This window comes from Peromyscus leucopus, chromosome 14 (genome assembly GCF_004664715.2).
Source record: "Peromyscus leucopus breed LL Stock chromosome 14, UCI_PerLeu_2.1, whole genome shotgun sequence".
Classification (NCBI taxonomy): domain Eukaryota; kingdom Metazoa; phylum Chordata; class Mammalia; order Rodentia; family Cricetidae; genus Peromyscus; species Peromyscus leucopus.
The window spans coordinates 87,609,356-87,627,002 of NC_051075.1; the positions used below are offsets into that span (position 1 = coordinate 87,609,356).

The 17,647-nt window shown below is 35.9% G+C and overlaps 1 protein-coding gene across 1 annotated transcript in view; it reads left to right on the forward strand.

The window, feature by feature from the left end:
* Nucleotides 1-17,647, forward strand: part of Fam83b (family with sequence similarity 83 member B) — a 53,961-nt gene that overhangs the window by 22,835 nt on the left and 13,479 nt on the right. The window contains 1 exon segment of the mRNA XM_028867459.2: nt 16,996-17,160. Within this exon segment, the coding sequence (XP_028723292.1) occupies nt 16,996-17,160 (165 nt within the window).

The following is a 17,647-nucleotide window of genomic DNA, read 5'->3' on the forward strand; positions in this document are numbered from 1 at the left end:
TTCAATGCCTGATTAAACAATGGGTCAGTTTTTGTTGTTCTTGGGGTTTGTTTGTTTGTTTGTTTGTTCTTAATTTACAACAAAAGGTTATCTCTTCTAAAACACTCTACAAAATATTTTATCTTCACAGGTATTTAGTGACTTAGGAAGCAGTAACTAACCAAGGACATAGGCTAGCATGCAGCCATTTATCCAAAAGTTTACCTTAAAAAAAGGAGGAGTGGATTCGGAGAGGGGGCAGAGGGGAGATGGGGGGAAGGAGTGGGAGGAGAGGAGGGAGGGTAAGCTGCAGCCAGGATGTAAAATAAACAAATTAATTAAATTTTTAAAAAGTCTATCTTAGGAAAAAACCTGTTTAAAACTAGTAAGGACCATCATCTTCCAAGAGTCCTAGGGTACCCTGTAAACTGAATCCATGGGTACTGCCTTCCATTTAGAAGTACTGTTGTCCAAATATTGAGCACTAGTCTAAGATAGATCATTGCTACCCCCAATAATAACGCTGAAGATAAAACACTCCTCTTCATACCTTTCCTGTATCCAGCCTTGAAATGATACACTGTTTGGCAAACTCAGTACATACTTGATCATTTAGCATCCGTTTGACCCGCTCGTGCCTAGGCTGCTCATCACTCTTGTTCTGTGCATCAGTCAAGTCATCTTGATTGTTATAACATTAGACTATGAAAGACTGGGCTCTGTACTGTTACCACTAGAACAAAAAAGCCAAGAATTTTTAAGAACCAGAGTCTGGCTGTAGCTGCACAGCTCTTGTGAAAAACCAAGTTGGCAAAACTAGGATTTGGGGGCAAACAGTAAGAAACATATGGACATGCAAATCAGTGAAGAAATGCAAAGTAAACTATATCCAAAGGATTCCCAGATGCAAAAACAATGGGGTGAAGTTGGGAACCAGCTAGGCAGATATGAAAAGTGGCTGAAAGCACCTGGTAATGACATGCTGTCTCCTCAAGAGTAAAGCCCTTTCTACTCTTCAAAGAGGGAGAGTCAGAGAAAGGGGTGCTGAGGAACCAGGGACTATTTACCTGCTGCAAGGAAAAGTATAACTATTGAGCTGATTAGAACCACTCTTAACTCTTACGATACCTCTCAATAGCTTTCATATCAGCGAGATGCCAGGAACACTCTAATGGAAGCCAATTTGCCTTGCCCATGAAGTCCTCAGTGTGTTTCTGATTGTGCTATACAGACATAAACAGAAACCTAAAACATTTTCAAGATGATATGTATTATGTATGTATACTTAAGGTATACAATGTGAGTTTTTTTAAAGTTGGAAAACATTTTATTACATTTATTCATTTAGTTCGTGCTGATGCATGTGCATGTGTGTAGTGTTTGTGTGTGTGTGTGTGTGTGTGTGTGTGTGTGTGTGTGTGTGTGTATACTCATATATGCATGTCCTAAAGTGTGAGTGTGGAAGCCAACGGGTAACTTGCAGGAGTCAGTTTTCTCCTTCTACCAGGTATATCCTGGGGATTGGATCAGATGGTCAGACTTGGCAGGAAGTACCTTAACCAGCTGAGACATCTTGCCAGCTTCCTGTGTAATATCTTAACACACGTATTGTACAATTATTAAACAAAGTTCGTGTATATATTAGTTGCCTCCTATCCTTATAACATTTTGCACTGAGACTTTTAAACTCTTCTTCATAATTTATAGTATTGTTATAATACATTATGTTAATACAATATATTATATAATGATATAATTAAAATTATTAAAGACTATTGATAAATTAATAAAAATTAAATACTGGTTAAAATTTTTAAAAATATGTTCTAATAATAATACACAATATTATTATTAAGTATAATCACTGTACTGTACAGTCGATCTCAAAAATGTATTGGTCCTATATAATAAGAACTTTAGAGAAGCTCTGTAATGAGTTAAAGGCCAAAACTTACAAGAATGTAAGTAAGCAAGATAGATTTCAGATTACAGTAAAGCTAAAGCAATATCAAGATTTGATATAAGATCACAATCTGTCATCACAAATTATTCTTGCTGTATTATGAACCTTGCTTACTTTATTTATTTGCCTATTTTTTTAAATAATGTCTTATTATGTAGCCTTTCCCTGTCCTTGAACTCAGTATGTAGACCAGGATGGCCTGCGACTCACAGAGATCCACCTTCTTCTGCCCCCTGAATGCTGGCAGTAAAGGTATGTGCCACCACACCTGGCCACTTCTTTTATTTGCACATATAAACATATCATTCATGTATGTAGAGAAACAAATGCCTCTTACTCACTCTGTTTATGTTAGCCATGATCTTTACACTTTCATTTCATAATTAAGTTTTCTAAAAGGTAGCTTTTATATATTCCCATTCCTCTATTGTTTCCCATTTATCCCAATATACCTATATATTCTATATCTCTCTGTATATGTGTGTGTTGTATATATATACTTATTGAAAGCACAGATGACATTCCAGTGAAGAAAATGTTTTGTTTCAACTTGTCATACTACTCTATCTCTATAAAGAATCAAAATTTTATGTAATTGAGATTTAAAAAATTACAACATATACAATGTCTAGTTTACTTAGAAATAGACTAAATATTTATAGTACTAAGAAAATATAAAAGTATCCAAACCTATAGCAGTGACCCCATATGGATAGAATATATGTAGTCAGTTGGGTTGGTGTTTGGGTATTTATTTCATTCTAATTTTATCATCAAAATAAGAAAAATTATTTTTCTTAATTAAAAATATAATTAGTATAGTATAATTTAGTATAGTATGCTCTATAGTTAAATAAGTCAAGCTATTAAGTATTTCTTCAGTTAATAGTGATCTTAAAATATGATGATTTTATAAATAGAGGATATTGATCACAATTATATATAAATACTGCTACTACATTATAACTAAATGACAGCATACAGAAATAGACACTCATGGGAAAAGCTGGATAGTATACAGTCTCTTTTATCTAATGTATATTTGTGAACATTTTTTGCTTAGACCTTCTTTTATGGTTCCTCTGAAATTCATTGGTTTATATTCTAATAGTGCAGTATGTTTAGAAAGATGTAAATCTCAGCAAGTAATATGGAGAGAGTATCCTCTTACTGTGTACTATGGACATCTTTTCTCTGTTGCCCACACTAAATGACAGTTCAGTCTAAAACTCAGCCCCAGAAAAGCAAAATGCAAAAGAAGGTGTATGCTAGAAATATAATCCAGCTTTTAAAAACTGTTACTTTAAAAGAAAGGCATTGGATTTATCTTATATTTTTAATTGAACCAAGTTATTACTATCACTGTGTTATTTAATCAAATGGTATGTAAATTATATTTTAATAGATGACAAGATCTCAATGGTTTGTATATGTTACCATTGGCAAGTAGCGAAATAACCAGAAAGCATTATTAATAATTGGTAAAGTAGAAATGTGTAATGTAAATTATAATGTAAACATATGTTTATCAAAGGGATCTAGACGTATAGGTTGAGAACCACTATCTAGACCCAGCATCTTAGATCCTCTGATATTAAGAGACCTAGGATAATGATAATATTTTCAAAGACAATGTCTTATAAAGATTCTTAAGACATAGAATCATAGAATCAGTTTGATAGCATGTCTGTGGTCAAAGTTGATCTAGTTTATGTATTTGTTCAGTGTGTGATTTTCTTCTATTCCATGCAGGGTTCTAGGCAAACACTATAACTTTTATAACATTTCAGAGAATATATTTTAATTTCCAGAACTCTCAATTTCTAATGCTAATGCTTTTAAATTGGCTTGATTTAAAAAAAAAACAAAGTAAATACTATACTCAATGATTAACATGTTTAGCTTGAATAAATCATTATATGGTATGATTTTTATCAAATGAATGACACAAAATATGACATATAAACCTATGAAAAATTACATGAGCCTAAGACACACAAAGCTAACAGTACTTATTTAAAGCCCTTTTTAGGGAGCTGGGAAGATGGCTTAGTTGGTCAAGTGCTTGCCACACAAACAAGAAGTTATTGAGTTTGGATCTTCAGAGTTGGGAAGCACAGCAAACAGGAAGTGGAGCCGAAGTATAAAACATCAAGCGCCCCCCACCCCTCAGTGACCTACCTCTTCTAGTGAAGTTCCACCCCTAGCTGGGGAATAATTGTCCAAATATAGGAGTTCTTGAGGGAGAGTTCATATTCAAACCACAACAGTGTTAAACCAAGAAGAAAGGCATTCAGATTTTAGCAGATTACAAATGACATTGTAAGAATCCACATATTATTCTGTATATTTATATTACTTAATAATTGATATGTAGGTGAGAAACTGGAGATCTAAAATTCAGAGAGTACATACTGTGTGTTTTCTTTCTAATGAAGGGGGCCAGAGAGATGGCTCTGTGGTTCAGACCACTTGGTAATCTTGAAAAGGCTGAGTTTAGTTCCCAGCAACACATCAGATGGTTCATAATATCATGTAAGTCTAGCACCAGGGGATCTGACACATACATGCAGACACACAGACACAGACACAGCATAGACACACACACACACACAGAGAGAGAGAGAGAGAGAGAGAGAGAGAGAGAGAGAGAGAGAGAGAGAGAGAGAGAGAGATTGCTCTATATAAATAAAACACTGATGGCCAGTGACCAGGCAGGAAGTAGGTTGCCAGGCAGGAAGTAGGTGGGACAAGGAGAGAGGAGAAGTCGGGGAAGCGGAAGGCTGAGGGGGGAGACACTGCAGCCACTGCCAGGACAAGAGCATGTAAAGACTCTGGTAAGCCACCAGCCACGTGGCAAGGTATAGATTTATAAAAATGGGTTAATTTAAGATAAAAGAACAGTTAGCAAGAAGCCTGCCACGGCCATACAGTTTATAAGTGATATGAGCATCTGAGTGATTATTTTATAAGTGGATTGTGGGACTGTGGGGCTTGGGGAACCTGGAGAGAAGCCCTCCAGCAACGAGAGAGAGAGAGAGAGAGAGAGAGAGAGAGAGAGAGAGAGAGAGAGAGAGAGAGAGAGAGAGAGAGAGAGAGAGAACAATTTTATAAATGGAAGGCCTATGTGCCATGAGGACAGCAGTGGGAAGCTGAAGGACAGGGAAGACTGAAGGAGTCAATATTATTGAAGTGCACTGTACACGTGTGTGAAAAATACCATGATGAAACCTACTATTTTATGTGATACATGGTAATAATAAAACTAGTTTTAAAAACCAAGGCTAAGAGCTTTCTCCCTAATCCCAAGTAACTATGAGAACCCCCACCCATCAGGATCATAGGTGGTTGAACCTTAACAGACTCATTTTTCCCAACATTTAATTTCTGTCACTGATGGTACCACTCATCATTTGATTACTCATTCCAGAAATCTGAAAGTGGTCTGAGAGTACATTCACCTCTGAACCCTTGCTGTCCCATAGACTGTCAAGGTTTTAACCATCTAGTTCCTAAATATCACTGCTGCCTATTATGTGCTCACAAGCCCTAGGGAGGTTTCTCTACGCCCATGCCCAGCCTCAGGGTGGGATCTGTATTTCCTACCCACCTTTCTCTGCCTTCTTTGAGATTTTGAAGCCCAGACATCGCTTTCCCTGGGGCTTGTCTTCCTACTGTGGAGAAGTTGTCACATAGGAGTCACCAGCCAGAGAGGAGTCATTTATTTGTTTTTCTTTGCTCTCTTCCTGATAAAGCACTAGAGTTCTCTCTTGCTGCCTCCCTTAATAATACACACGCTTCTGTAGATAGGTTTCTTTTTTTTTTTTTCATAAATGTCTCAACTATGAAAGCTGCCAGGAAAATTTGGATTCCTTCCAGAACTCTGAACAGCACTCTCCTGAACCAATTAGGTTTTTAATGCTCTGTTCTGCGTAATTGTAACAGATTTTGACTCGTCTTCATCTTCATGCTGCAGTCTTTACACTGCTTTGTGGGAAAGTCTTTTCCACACGAGATCATTCCAACAGTTTTTAACGAGAAGAAAATACCCTATAGTGACAAATACATAACATACAGTATTATATAAAATGGTTTTAACCATATGAAAATGAACGCATACCAAAATGAAAGGGAAAAACATCATTCTTTGAGAAATTAGGGTTTTGTTTCTTTCTCTATATATTTTGCTCTTAATAGAATCTACATGCTCAGGAAGGGAGGGAGAGGGAAGGACAGCCTGTATGGTGAATATTAGAAGTATTTTTAATAATATTTTTCATGTCTTAAAAATGTTGCTAAGCACGTGCTGGGCTTCCTAGCATTGAAAGACTTGCCCTATATTGACATATGAGGTTTGCTGTCCATGTTAAAAATAAACAGAAGGCAATCTGACACAGCATGAGGTCAGTAGCAGCAGTGAGATTCTCTCTGAACCTTACAGCCACTTTATGAATGGAGATGGGATCTTTTGCATGCTCATTAATTGTAATTTAGGTTAAAACCAAATTATTGAAAATGATACAGGCCATCAGGTATTTAATTCACCAGAGTTTCCAGGCTCACTATTGCGTTTAATCAGCTCAATAATCCAAGTTAAAGGGTAGATCTCTTACTGCAGTGCCTCGCACTTTAATAATTTGAATCATTTTCCCTCTTCCTTGACTTCTTAACGCTTTCAAGAATATCTGTATATTTTTGTTACACCCTTTGATTTATTTGCCAACACGTCTCAAATAACCCAAATTTCAGGCATATTATAATTGCCTCAAAAATATTCTGCTTGACCAAATCGAGACTCCAATTTGAATTTTGCTAGCTAGAATAGAGAGAGCTTTTAAAGTGCTAGCTGTGCATATGTATGAAAATTGAAATTATTCACCCTTTGGAAATTCACTTAGAGAACAAGTAAGTTCTAAACTTGTACTTTATATGGCTCAAGCAACCAAATTTGACGATTACTGCAAGATGATTTTTATAGGGATTTTCTTCCCCATTATGTCCTCATCATTTGCTCTCTCTTCTTCTTTAATAATCCGCCTCCACTATGCTTATGGCTTAACTGTGAGCTTTTGGTTGTTTATATGGATCGTTTGTTTTCCAATAACATGAATGTAGAATACCAATGAAGGGCAATGCATATAGGCATACAATTTCTGTAATTGCTTTTAATAAAACGATATGATCTAATCTAATGAGAACATTTGGAATGCATGTTCTTATTTCAGTTTTTATTGGTGCAATTTCTACATGTAGAATAACAAGCAAAAACAAAAAAGCCTTTTTAACCACAAACATATTTTATGAACCAGCTGAAGGAAAATAGTTATAGTTTATAATTTTCTCAGTGTGAAAAAATTTAAGAATTGGACAGTGAGATTTTTGGTCTTTTATAATCTTGATGACCTGAGAGTAGAAGCTGTAACAGAGGACAAAATCTGCAACTTTCAGCTCAGAGCATGAGCTGTGCTCTGTGCCTGTGTGCTGTTTGTCTAGAGTGCCTCTCATTAAATATTCAAAATACTGGAGATACTTGAAGTGGTGGTGGTGGGTCAACATTCTAAGTAGCGTGGGTAAACTTGTCCACTCTAGTTTGACGATCTCCTGAAAAATATTCCCCAGACTTCCTAGCTTTGAAGATAGCCTTCCCTCACCACAAGAGCCACACTCTCAAGTTCCAGCTACACATAATTTAAGAAAGCTGATGTTGTGAAAAAATAGTACAAGAGATAATAGAGGAGCCAAGCAAAATACAGAGAAAATTAATTACATGTAAATTGCAATAGTTTGATTGTAATTTTATTATAAAAATGACATGTTCTTTTATAGTTCTATGAATTAATGCCTCACATAACTGTATTCCTAGAGAAGACATGATATGTATTCCCTGCATCTCAACAAAGTTATCAACATTTGGTATTTGCCAAGTATACTTATGTCAAAAGCTAGATATATCTGAGGAAATACAGTTTTATAAATGAATTATTATTTGACCCAATGTAAAGATTTTACACAGAAAGATTTCACAAACTCTAAAATGATTTTTAAACTTTCTGCTTTTAAATATTTTTATCAAAATAACTTATTATCATATTTAAATTAATTCTAATTGTTTCTCATTTTAGTGCCATGTTTATACACATGATTAATGAAATTTTAAATGTTTGTTGTATTCTCCCCTCATTAATCATAATTTAAATAGATTTTTTGGTTCAAATTAAGGGTTTAAAATGATATTCATTACAATATATTCATTTTCTCCATAATAAGTTTCATTTTAAAATATCACTGATGCAATTAACTAACAAGCAATTAAGTAAAGAAATGTTTTTTAATTTTAAAATGAATGGTTTCTAGTCTATAAAAGATATGGTCTGTTTTAGCACATTACCTTATAGACTCTATGCATTCTCTTCAAGTATCATTGAAAAATATAGTTGATGACATTGTTTATCTATTTTTATTCTAAATTTTGATCCCAGATCATGCTATTTATCTATAAAATTAAATAAATTACAATATTATAAAATATTGATGGTAGAGTATATAGATTTGTTCTTTTATTTTTTCTGTAGGTTTGACAAATTTAATAATAAAATTAAAAGCAAAGTTTACAAAGCAATATGTAAATTATATACTGGGGTTCTTAAACTCTGTAGTGGGGTGTTGCTATAGAACATCTATTACCTCAGCCATCTGTATATCTTGAGATATTAAAATATAGTAATGGGCACTGGCTTTGAAGAGCCATTAGTGTGTCATGATTTCCTGGTGATATTGGTGATTCCTTTGGAGTGTGCAAACAAACTCAGCTTTCCCATTATCTTTTATACACTGCTAGGATTTGACAAAATGTGGCCCTCATTCTTTAGTGCAGTACCACTGAAGAGACAGTTTTAGTTCTGTAGTTATTTAGCAACAATCCTTACATTTTAATTCTTAAAATTATTCATCTGTTATAGATAGACACAAACCTGTACATCTTAATGGAGTATTATGTCATGTATACATTGCAATATCAAATCAATTTACTGAACATTTATTACTTCACTAGTCTGAAAGCATTAAAAGTCCCTTCCTCTTGAGAAAGTAAAGCACATAATAATATCTGTAGTCACCCTACCATGCAATAGCGTATCAGCAATCCCAGGCTAAACACAGTTTAGTACCCACTACTGGCTTTCTCTATCCCTTCCTTCCTCTGCATTCTCTAGGCTATGACACCTCCATAACTACCCATTTCTGTGATGCTAACTGTTTTAGATTCTGCATATATTAGCTGCTTTGTTGTAGTTGTTGTTGTGGTTGCTGTTATAAAACACCATGTCCCAAAGCAATTTGTAGAAGGAAGACTTTGTCTTTCTAACTGTTTCCAAAGGAAAGTCTCCAATGACAGTGCAGGCATGGGAGTTGGCACCTAGAACAGTGAGCTAAGACATCACGCTTTGGTCCACACATAGGAAGCAGAGAGCCAGCTATCAGTGGGTTGAGGATCTGGATTTTTAAGGTCCATCCCTAGTGACATACTTCCTCTCGCCAGGCTAACCCCATAACCTCCCCCAACTTGTGCCACCAACTGGGGACCAAGCATCCGAGCATATGGTGGGCATTTCTCAATTAAACCACCACAATGCATATGGGTGAAGCCCTGCAGTGTTTATCACATCCAACCTATCCATGTTTTACAAGTAGTCGGACTTCATCGTTTTTGTGGCTGAATAGTATTCCACTGTATGGATGTACCACATTTTCTTTCTCCATTTATCAATTAGGGAACACTTAATTTGTTCCCATTTCTTGGCTGTTGTAAATAGTGCTGCAATAAACATGGAGGTATAGATTCCTAAGAAACTGATTTAATTTCTTATGGCTATATACTTGGTAGGGGGATTGTTAGATAATGTGGTAGTTCTACTTTTTCACAACCTTTACTAATTTAATATAAGACAATTTTATACACATTCTGGTCACACTCATTCCTTTAACCTCTCTTATCCTTTTCCAACTCAACCCCTAACCCTCAAGTGTCCACCACATCATTCTGTATTTGTTTTAAAAAGATTTGTTTATTTGTTTGTTTGTTTAGTGTGTGTGTGTGTGTGTGTGTGTGTGTGTGTGTGTGTGTGTGTGTAGCCATGCATGTACCACATTGCATATGCGGGCATCAGAGGACAGCTTTCAGAAATTAGTTCTGTGAGTTCTGGGGATTGGACTCGGGCCACTGAGCCATCTCACAATCTCTACTTTCGTGTCTTTGGTTCTGGTTATAGTTTCACTTTGTGAATCACTGAGTCCCATCAGTTGATGAGGTGGAATCTTCTGTGAAGAATATCTATGAATTTTTAAACCTGAATGACCTTGCCTTTGGGAAATATTCTAAAATTTTATTGAAAATCCCATGCATTTGACTGCCAATTTTAATTCAGTTCCCATAATTCAAAGACTTGGTCCTTTCACATAGGGTCTAATTTCTCCTACATTTCCACTCACATATTTTAAACTTTTCACATTGATTAAATGACCCAGTTATTCTCTCTTCTCTTCAAACTCTGATATTTTGTTCTCCACATGATGTGATCTGTTGGTGACACTTTTCATGGAGGTTTTTGTTTCCATATCATTTCAGCGTGGCTTTTCTTCTGAAGTTTCCTTGAGTGAAATCTACTTTCATTGACAATTTTGCATTGACTTCCTTATTTCATTCAGCTGTTGGTTTTTTATTCTCTTGGAGTCCTCCATGAAGTCTTTGTGTTGATTGAACATATTTGCTATGGTTCTTTTGTACTCCTTGAGGGTTCTTTTACGTCACGTCATTTGAGTCCACTCCTATGAGACTGGTGCATTTTGGAGGCTAGGTTTGGTCTTGCTTTTTGTGTTATCTTTGTTTCTTTGCTTCTGCACGAGGACTTTTGTGTCTGGAGTCAGTGTTGCCTGAGTCTTTTTTTTCCCCCTTCCTTCTCTTTCTCACTTCCATCTTCTTTTTAATTCAAGTTTCCCATTTTATTTTTTATATAGGGGTTTGAAGTGTTCAGGCAACATCTAAGGTATGTTGGCCTGAAATGTTGATTTCCTCTGTGGAACTGGTATTTAGGCTTTTAAGGTCCATCATTAGTCTTCCCCCGCCACCCAAGAATCAGCAAGTATCTGCAGTAGCCATGAGTCACATCCATGGATCAACACACCTTGGCCTGAACCTTGCTTTTGCCACCTTGGCTCTCCACACCTAGATGCCCTACCCCAAAGCAACTCCAATTTGACCCACATTCCCACTGCCCCCAGCTAATATTGTGGGTCTTACATACCTGGGTGCATCATCATTACTTAGATAATAGTTTGCTCCCTGCTTCCTCAGCTTCTGCCACTTATGAGTTCCTGTTCAGGTGGGCAATCCAACTTGGATCAAGACTCATCTACTCTTAGCTTCTCTATCTTCTACCAAGTGTTCTAGGTCCCCTGTAGTGGGAATCTTAAAAATTCTTCTTAATAAAAACAAACCTGGAGCCAGGTATTGGGGTGAACGCTGAATGATCAGAAAAACAGAACAAGCCACAGCCAACTTTACCTTGCCAGTTCCTCAGCTGATCCTGTTTCCTCAGACTGGAAGCCTTGGAGTCCTCATGTCTGAATGGATATCAGCTGAACTGCTGCTATAACCCTAAAAGTTTAACCTGCCAAATGCTTCTAGTTTCTGGTCCTCATGCCTTATATACCTTTCTGCTTTCTGCCATCACTCCCTGGGATTAAAGGCTCACTTTCTGGGATTAAAGGTGTGGGTCACCATGCCTGGCTGTTTTCAATGTGGACTCACAGAGATCCAGAGGGTTTTCTGCCTCTGGAATGCTATGATTAAAGGAGTGAGTGTCACCATTTTCTAGCCTCTGTTTCTAGTGGTTGTTCTGTTCTCTGACCCCAGAAAAGTTTATTAGGTGCACAATATTTTGGGGAACACAATACCACCACAGTCCCCACTCACCTGGAAGTGCTTGATAGTTCTATAATTTAGTCCTCTTTAATAAGAAATGCCACACTGTTTTTCATAACAACTATTCTGATTTACCTTCCCACTAAGAGTGTATAGTATGTCGAGGTTTCCTTTCCTCCATATTCTTACTACCACTTGTTATGGTTAATATTTTGGTAGTAGTGATTTTTACTACTATGAGGAAATATCTCATAGTTTTAATATACATTTTTTGATCATTAATAATGTTGAGCAATTTTATACCTATTAGTTATTGATATTTATACCTATTAACTATTTTGTACATATTAATTATTTGTATTAATTTCTGGTAAATAATAGTTCATTCTGTTGCCTACTTTCAGATCAGATTATTTGTATTTCTGCTTTTGAATTTTGGAGTTTCCTACATGTTCTAGATGCCATCCCCTTCTTAGGCATGTAGTTAGAAATATATTCTCCCATATTTTTGTATTATTTCTCCATTTTGACTTCATTTGTTGTACAAAAGTTTTGTGGAGTTCTTTTTATTTTTGATATTGTTTTAATAATACAGTGCCCTTTGCCCATATTTGAAGAGCTTCATTTTAACACATTAAAATAGGAGAGCCAAGTCATATTTAGTATCTTAAAAACTTACTATTCAAAGTTGATTTGAAATTTGGGGTGTTGTCCAAAATCTCTTGCTCATTCTGTGGTTCTGACTTATTTCTGGTGTGCTTTCTTCTGCAAGTACTATATTTTGTGGCTTAATGTTTAAGGATTCTATTCAATTTGACTTGGATTTTGTGACTGGTAAGAGAAGTCTATTTATAGACCACCCCTTTGATGCTCCTAGAACTGGCTTGCACACAGTTGGAGGCATTTTAATTGATTTTTGGTAGGGCAGAATCTGCTTTGGTGTTTCCTCCTCTCCACTTCTGCCCCCTCTAGCCCTTGCCTTTTGACAGAGTTCCCTGTGAGCTTTTGTAAGGCAGACTGTATGATCACATAGTTAGATTATCTTGGTAGAAAATAGAGGTGGATGATATTGAGGTCAGTCCACCCACCCACCCCCCTTCCCACTTTGTCTAAGACTTCTGCTGACACAATTGGTTTGAGATCCCATGCTAAATCTACTTGCCACAAGTTTCAGAAAAAGCCAATTTGGAAGAAGTATGAAGAAATTAGAACATGTGAAATGAGTGAACTTTTGAAATCAAAGAAAGGACTATGGGTCCTTTGCTGTTTCATTTATTCTCTTTCCTCATAATTCATTTTCAAATCCCCCATTAAAGTTATTTTCAAAAGCAAGGATGCTTATTTGTATAGAGCTGGTATAAAAGTTTGCTTAAGTAAAATAAAGGTAAAAGCAAAAATCTCATGTGTATATTAAGTACTTTTGATCCTGTATTATGCAAATAATGTAGGAATTCCTTACTCAGTTTCTCCCGAGTTGCCATACATATGTATCACTTTTGTAAACCACAGCTGTTGCCATGGTGCTTCCTTTCCCTTTACTTCTTCTGTTGACTTTTATTATATATTTTATATCTAGAGTTTTCTCACTTTTTCCAGTTTGTGACAGTTTATCCTTTTGTAAACAATGTACAGTGCATCATGTTACGTTATTAAAGAAAAACAAAGTATGTTTCTTTACATACTCTAGATCATTTGGACTATATACATGAAGTTTGGTTTGCAGTATGTAAACCAATTTTGAATAGTAAGCTCCTGGAATCTCTAGGATAATTTAATTGTCATGTTCAGTATGTGAGAGTGAAGCTACCTGATATATATATATCCTGTTTACATTATTTCAGTCATCATTATCAAGTATAGAAAAGAGTTGCTGCAGCATAGAATTTTAGAATTTAATGCATTTAAGATCTTCTCTAATTTAGTTAATTTATTATAGAGAGAGTCATTTCAGTGACTTTTCCATTTAATTTATGACAAATCTAAGTAGTTGATATACAGTTACAAGCTATTAGTTCTTACTTAAGCTGTTCAAGAATAAGGGCCAGAGACATTTGTTCACCATAGCAGCTTCATTTTCTTTTTTGAAACCCATTAGCTCATAATTTTTGACAGGTCTTTACAGACTTAGAAATATATATCCCTTAAGTCATCATTTTCCTTGATCTCTGTTACTCAGTTCTAAAAAGTTTTCAGTTGTGGTCAATTTTATTCTAAATACTTTTTTTTATAAAATCACAATTAATCTTTTTACCATTACAAATTATTTTATTTCTTCTGCCAGAAAAAAATACACCCCACTGTCTCACTTCAGATGATTACCAGGGAAGTCAGAATCCCTTTAAATGAAGCATCTGGAGAGTGGTGGCGGCCACTAAGTGGCTGCAGAATATTAACCCAAGCTACAGCTGTGTGTTATTAAGTGAATAGGTCCTATGAAAGTGTGTTGCCAGCAGGTTGTACAAGGGAAACCAAATAAGACTCAAAAGAAAATCCTGGCAATCATGGATCATTTTTCTGAAAAAAAAAAAAAAAAAATCAGGCATTTGCCTTCAGCATCATAGTGGACACTTTTCTTTCCAACATACTACCAAGTTTTCATTTCTTAAAAGTTATCACTGATTTGCACTATGTGTATGTAAAGGTTTGAATGAAAAAGGCCCCCATAGCTGAAATGTTTGAATGCTTGCTCCCCAGTTAGTGAAACTGTCTGAGAAGGATTGGGAAGTATAGCCTTGTAAGAGTGGGCATGTCCTTGTTGGAGGAGGTGAGTCACTGAGAGTGGGTTGAATCTTCAAAAAGCAGACAGGACCAGTCTGGCTTTCTCGATGCCTGCTTTCTGTGGATCAGGATGGAAAACTCTCAGATATTGTTCCAGTGCTATGCCTGTCTGCATCCCACCATGATAATCAACCTTCTAAAACATTAAGCATGCCCCCAATTAAACGCTTTCTTTCATAAGAGTCGCCTTGTTCATGATGTCTCTTCATAGTAATAGAACAGTAACTGAGACAGCAGGCTTAGTCTTGGTACACTTATAAAGATGAACATTGTGATATCATTCATGAAGAAAATCTTACAATCTTCCTTGCACATGAATCTGTAGAATAGATATTTTCAGTATGTGTATCACTAGTAAGGCTGCAATTACCACTATTCTCTTTTCAGAATTTGTATTGTATTTCATATCAAATCTAGATATAATATTTCTATACTTCTTTTTGATTAAATGTAGTCATTGTGATAATTTTCTAGAGCACAGTGAGCATGCAGTACGTTCAGGTCAAGTTGAGCATCTATCACTTGTGGTCAATGTTCCATATACCAAGACTAATCCCCATACAGGTCAGTTCATGTTGTGTTGCCTTCTGCAGCACAGTGGAAGCTTTGTAGAGCTCGTGTAACTTCCAAACACTGAGTGACGGGACAGAAAGCAGATGTCTGGGAAGCTGCCAGAGTTGGCTGGCTGCAGATAAGCTTGTTGAAGATGTATAATCTAGTATCTAGATCTTGCCTTCGTCTCTTCTCTGTCACACAAGAAGGACTGGCATTTGTTCTGCTTTTGGTGTGATCGAATCATTCAGCGGCTGAGTGATTTCAATTACCTTTGCAAACAAAACCCTGTGAAATGAGCTTTTGATCATTTTCAAAGTCGAAGATAACTTGTTACATGAGAGGTGCTGGTAAATTAAAATGGCTTCATACATACTGATTAAAAATATTATTTGGGATAGTAATGTTTTTTTTTTATTTCATTTGTTTTCTAGCCAAAGAGTACTGCTACACTATGTCAGAAATATATTTTAGAATTTGTTTTAACATGAATTAAAAAAAAAAAACTTTCTATCATTAATATTCATCAAATCACTTATTAAAGAACAGTAAATTCACACCCATGGATGTGATTTGAAGACATCACATACTTGAGAGTGTGAGAAATACCCTCAAGACAAGTAAGATGATTTTCTCTTGCTTGCTTTCCTCTTCTTCTGGCCCCTCATGGCAGTCCATATAAAGGAAAGCAATGGGAGAAGCCGGAGCAAGAGAGTCTGCTTCCCACAAGCCTGATTGCAGTGTATTTTACAAGGGGTCTCAAGAAGGTCACCATCTCATATAACTTAAGGATGATCCAATGTTCTGCCTAAATGCTGTATAGGGTAAATAAAAATGCTTTCATTCTGCCATGGCTCTTCCTCAAGCTATCCACATGGAGAGCTGCACTTCCTTGAAAGCAAGCACTGTCTCTGCAGTTCCTGCCCTGAGCTGTCACACCACTCCTCAGTGTCAGGAAACCCTGATCCCTTATACCTACTGCTGCATGTCCTTTAAAAATGTCTTTCTACAGGTTAATGCAAGGTTTACAAGGTTAGGGAATTTTACCTTACTGCCTATCACATGATACGTTGTCAGTAAGTATGTTTGGCACTGTAAGTGCTAAGTCAACTAAGCCATTTTCTCTTTCTTAAACATGCTTTCACTCTCAGCACTTCTGGACATCTGCCCTCCACCAGTGAGTAGTCCAGATGCACTCCAGTTTAGAGGCCTGTTTTTTAAGGGTGTTTCTTTCTTAGTCATATTGACCTTGACTGTTGGGTTTATTGTTGTTGATTTTGTTGTTTTTGTTAATTTTTGATGATTCTGTCTGGTAAGCTAATTCCAGGTGCTTAAATATTCTTCACACCTGTTCTTCACACCTCTTTATCTCCTTCATTTCTGCCATCCATCCTTTCCTAGATATTCTTCTGTTCTAGTCTTTTAACATCTTCATTCTTCAACAATGTCTACAATCCCAACTTTGCCTGGATGCCTTCCAAGAAAAATTTAAAAACTCCCTTACAATCTTGGGTTTATAAACAGCTCTGGAGACCATGTTTGGATTTGCCTTTAATTGCAGAAATGACTGAGATGTAGATTTCCATTATCCTAGACTGATTGACTATTTCCAAGTCATAGAACTGCACATATTTTATTTTTATTTGTATTCATTATCATGTACTTTATAAATGACACACATGTTTATACATTTCTAAATGACGTGTTTAATTGCCTTCTATTTTCTTTGATTTCTGCTTAAACTTAGCAGTTTCATAACCTTTACCATGTTTCTAAAACTGTCTCATATTTTTGTCTTTAACAGGTCATTGCTATAGTGATGGACATATTTACTGATGTGGATATTTTCAAAGAAATAGTGGAGGCATCAACTCGAGGGATATCTGTATATATTTTACTTGATGAGTCCAATTTTAATCATTTTCTAACTATGACTGAAAAACAAGGTTGTCAAATTCAACGTCTCAGGGTAAGATTCAATATTTCCTCAAGTACTTTTGCTTACCATTTTCATTTCTATTCAAATTTGAGTCATGGTAAGATAAATTAGCCAGGAAAAAATAAAAGAAGAAGACAAAACAATGAAGAGAGAGTGATGATTAGAAGATTGGAAGACTTGTTTTTTCCTGGAATGTGCTTCTTGACGGAGGATGCCTGGGCACTCTTTGGAGTTAGCTGTCACCAGGAATAGTTAGTGATTCTGTTTCACATATACAGCTTTGAAACCTCTGGCAACGGTCCTGCAATTTGATATGTGTTGCTTTGTCAAAGCATTTGAATTAGTGTTTTCAGTTATATTTGACTTATGAAAAGATTTTCATGCTATTATAATCAGAAAGTATCTCTCACAGTGAAATCTAATATCATTTGTGAAACAATTCTGTGTAAACAGAAAACATGTCCTTTTAAGCTATGTTAAAAGTATTTTGAAATGGTTCTTTTCTTGAGTATTTAAT